Below are 1870 nucleotides of genomic sequence, written 5' to 3' on the forward strand. Positions count from 1 at the left end.
CAGTAGTGCCTTCCTTAAAGGCATTGGCAGCAAGAGGGGCGATGAAAGCATTGACGAAACAAATAGATGGATGTAGTGTGGAGTAAGCAGCTGCAACAACGGTCCATTACGGGATCGTAAACTGAGAATTTTGTAGTGGTGGAAAAGACATTCAATCATATATAATTATATAGCTTTAATAAATGGTCTCATAGTCTTGTACCAAGACAAATCTAGGTGGACACAATGACAGCTCTCGGTAGTTCCAAGTTTATGTATAGGACAGCCGAGGTGAAATGTCTTTCTCGGCATCAACCGATTTAGAAACTGTAACACGAAGCATATCGCACTACATCATAACGTACTAACTAAAACTGTGAAATTTAAAAAGTGCGCCAAAATTGATGTAGTTTCGGCGAGTAAAATATCATGGCCCTCGGGGGCTACTGAACGTATTATAGAGCAGAAACAAAGTGTAAAACAATATACGGTCACCCCCAACGGTTTGTGATGTCTGTAACAAGGTCTTTTTTTATCCCTGGACAAAAATGGATAGCGATTTTATCTCAAGTGGCTCCACAAGGGTCTCTGTCAGTTCTAGGATCATTACTGAGGGCTAAACTAGAAGTAATCAGAAATTATAGTGTGTCTGCTTAGGCACGTCGTGTTTACCGGGCCCCCAGATAGCCTGATAACGAATGGTATTATTCAGTCCAGTTATACTAAAATGTTTGGTACACTCTGGGACTATAACAGGTCTTTAAATTTATAGTACGGCGATCCAACTTACTGTATTACATTAAGTTTTGTATAGGTGTCTGCATGTGACAATAGCAATCAGTGATCTGTGTCATGATTCTCGCCGACGTCAAACTCTATCACGCGTACGGGCACCGTCGTTCCCAGGGTCCCTCTCTTCCTCCCTCGAGAATGAGCGAGGACCTCGGAACGAGGTTGCTCTTATAGCGTCTAGTTTTGAGCAAAACGCACCGCAGCTGAAGGGCTGAATTACGGGTTTCCTTACAGGAATCAAAAGTACAATAGTGGCTTATGGAATAGAAATAATTAATGCATTACAATTATCTTAAACTAGATACATTATAATTATTTTAAGCTGGTTGGAAAATTTTGAAACCTACTGAAATCATGGCCAAACGAAAAGAAACCGATATATGTTTAGCTGCGTTAATATTGATTGTACAAACTGAGACGTGAAAATAATGATTGAGGTTTTTTCCTAACCATAGGGTAACGGTATTTCTCTCGGGCAACAGTCCTGCAGGCGATGGAGTTTGTGGTTGCTCTCATTAATATTAACAATTTCCTGAACTGATAAGTGACATGATCACAGTGTAAAGTAACTAGGCCGGATCTACTGATTGTAAACCTAAAAAAAACTTAGACTTCAGCAACGTTGTTCCTCAGTTAGGATGAAGTACATGATACTGACATTTTGAATCGCTACCGCAAGAGAACATGATCGACAACTTTACAGCTGATTCTCCGGAGAGTTTTTAATTTATTTTTCGTTTACGGATCATTATTAAATAAAGCCATGTAAAATACTGCACTTTAGCAAAACGTTTCCAAGAATTTTCTCGTGGAAGCAGTTTTGTATTCAAGGAAATGGTTCGACTTCCCTTCAAGAGTCTTTTCTCGAAATTTTGGTCATAAAAAAATCACTTTTTGAAAAGGACGACAAAGAGATGTACTGACGCGAAGCCACTGACGCACGTGCAGAGCCGAAGTGTTCTGTTAATTAAAACTATTGTTTTCTGGCGTTAAGGCTGGTTTCCATATGATCGCGGATCGCAGATCGCAGATCGCAATAAGGTCTGCGATCGTCTGCGATCATATGGAAACCAGCCTTTAGATAGAACATGGTTCTATC

At 40.1% G+C, this 1870-nt stretch overlaps 1 protein-coding gene across 1 annotated transcript in view; it reads left to right on the forward strand.

Moving 5' to 3' along the window:
• Window positions 1-641, forward strand: part of LOC146473937 (uncharacterized) — a 1427-nt gene extending 786 nt beyond the window's left edge. Inside the window, exon 1 of the mRNA XM_085117622.1 lies at window positions 1-641. This exon is cut by the window's left edge and continues 786 nt beyond it. Within this exon, the coding sequence (XP_084973748.1) occupies window positions 1-86 (86 nt within the window). The 3' untranslated portion in view covers window positions 87-641.
• Window positions 642-1870: the final 1229 nt, after the last annotated feature.

This window comes from Pavona decussata, unplaced genomic scaffold (assembly GCF_977016875.1).
Source record: "Pavona decussata unplaced genomic scaffold, jaPavDecu1.1 SCAFFOLD_92, whole genome shotgun sequence".
Taxonomy (NCBI): domain Eukaryota; kingdom Metazoa; phylum Cnidaria; class Anthozoa; order Scleractinia; family Agariciidae; genus Pavona; species Pavona decussata.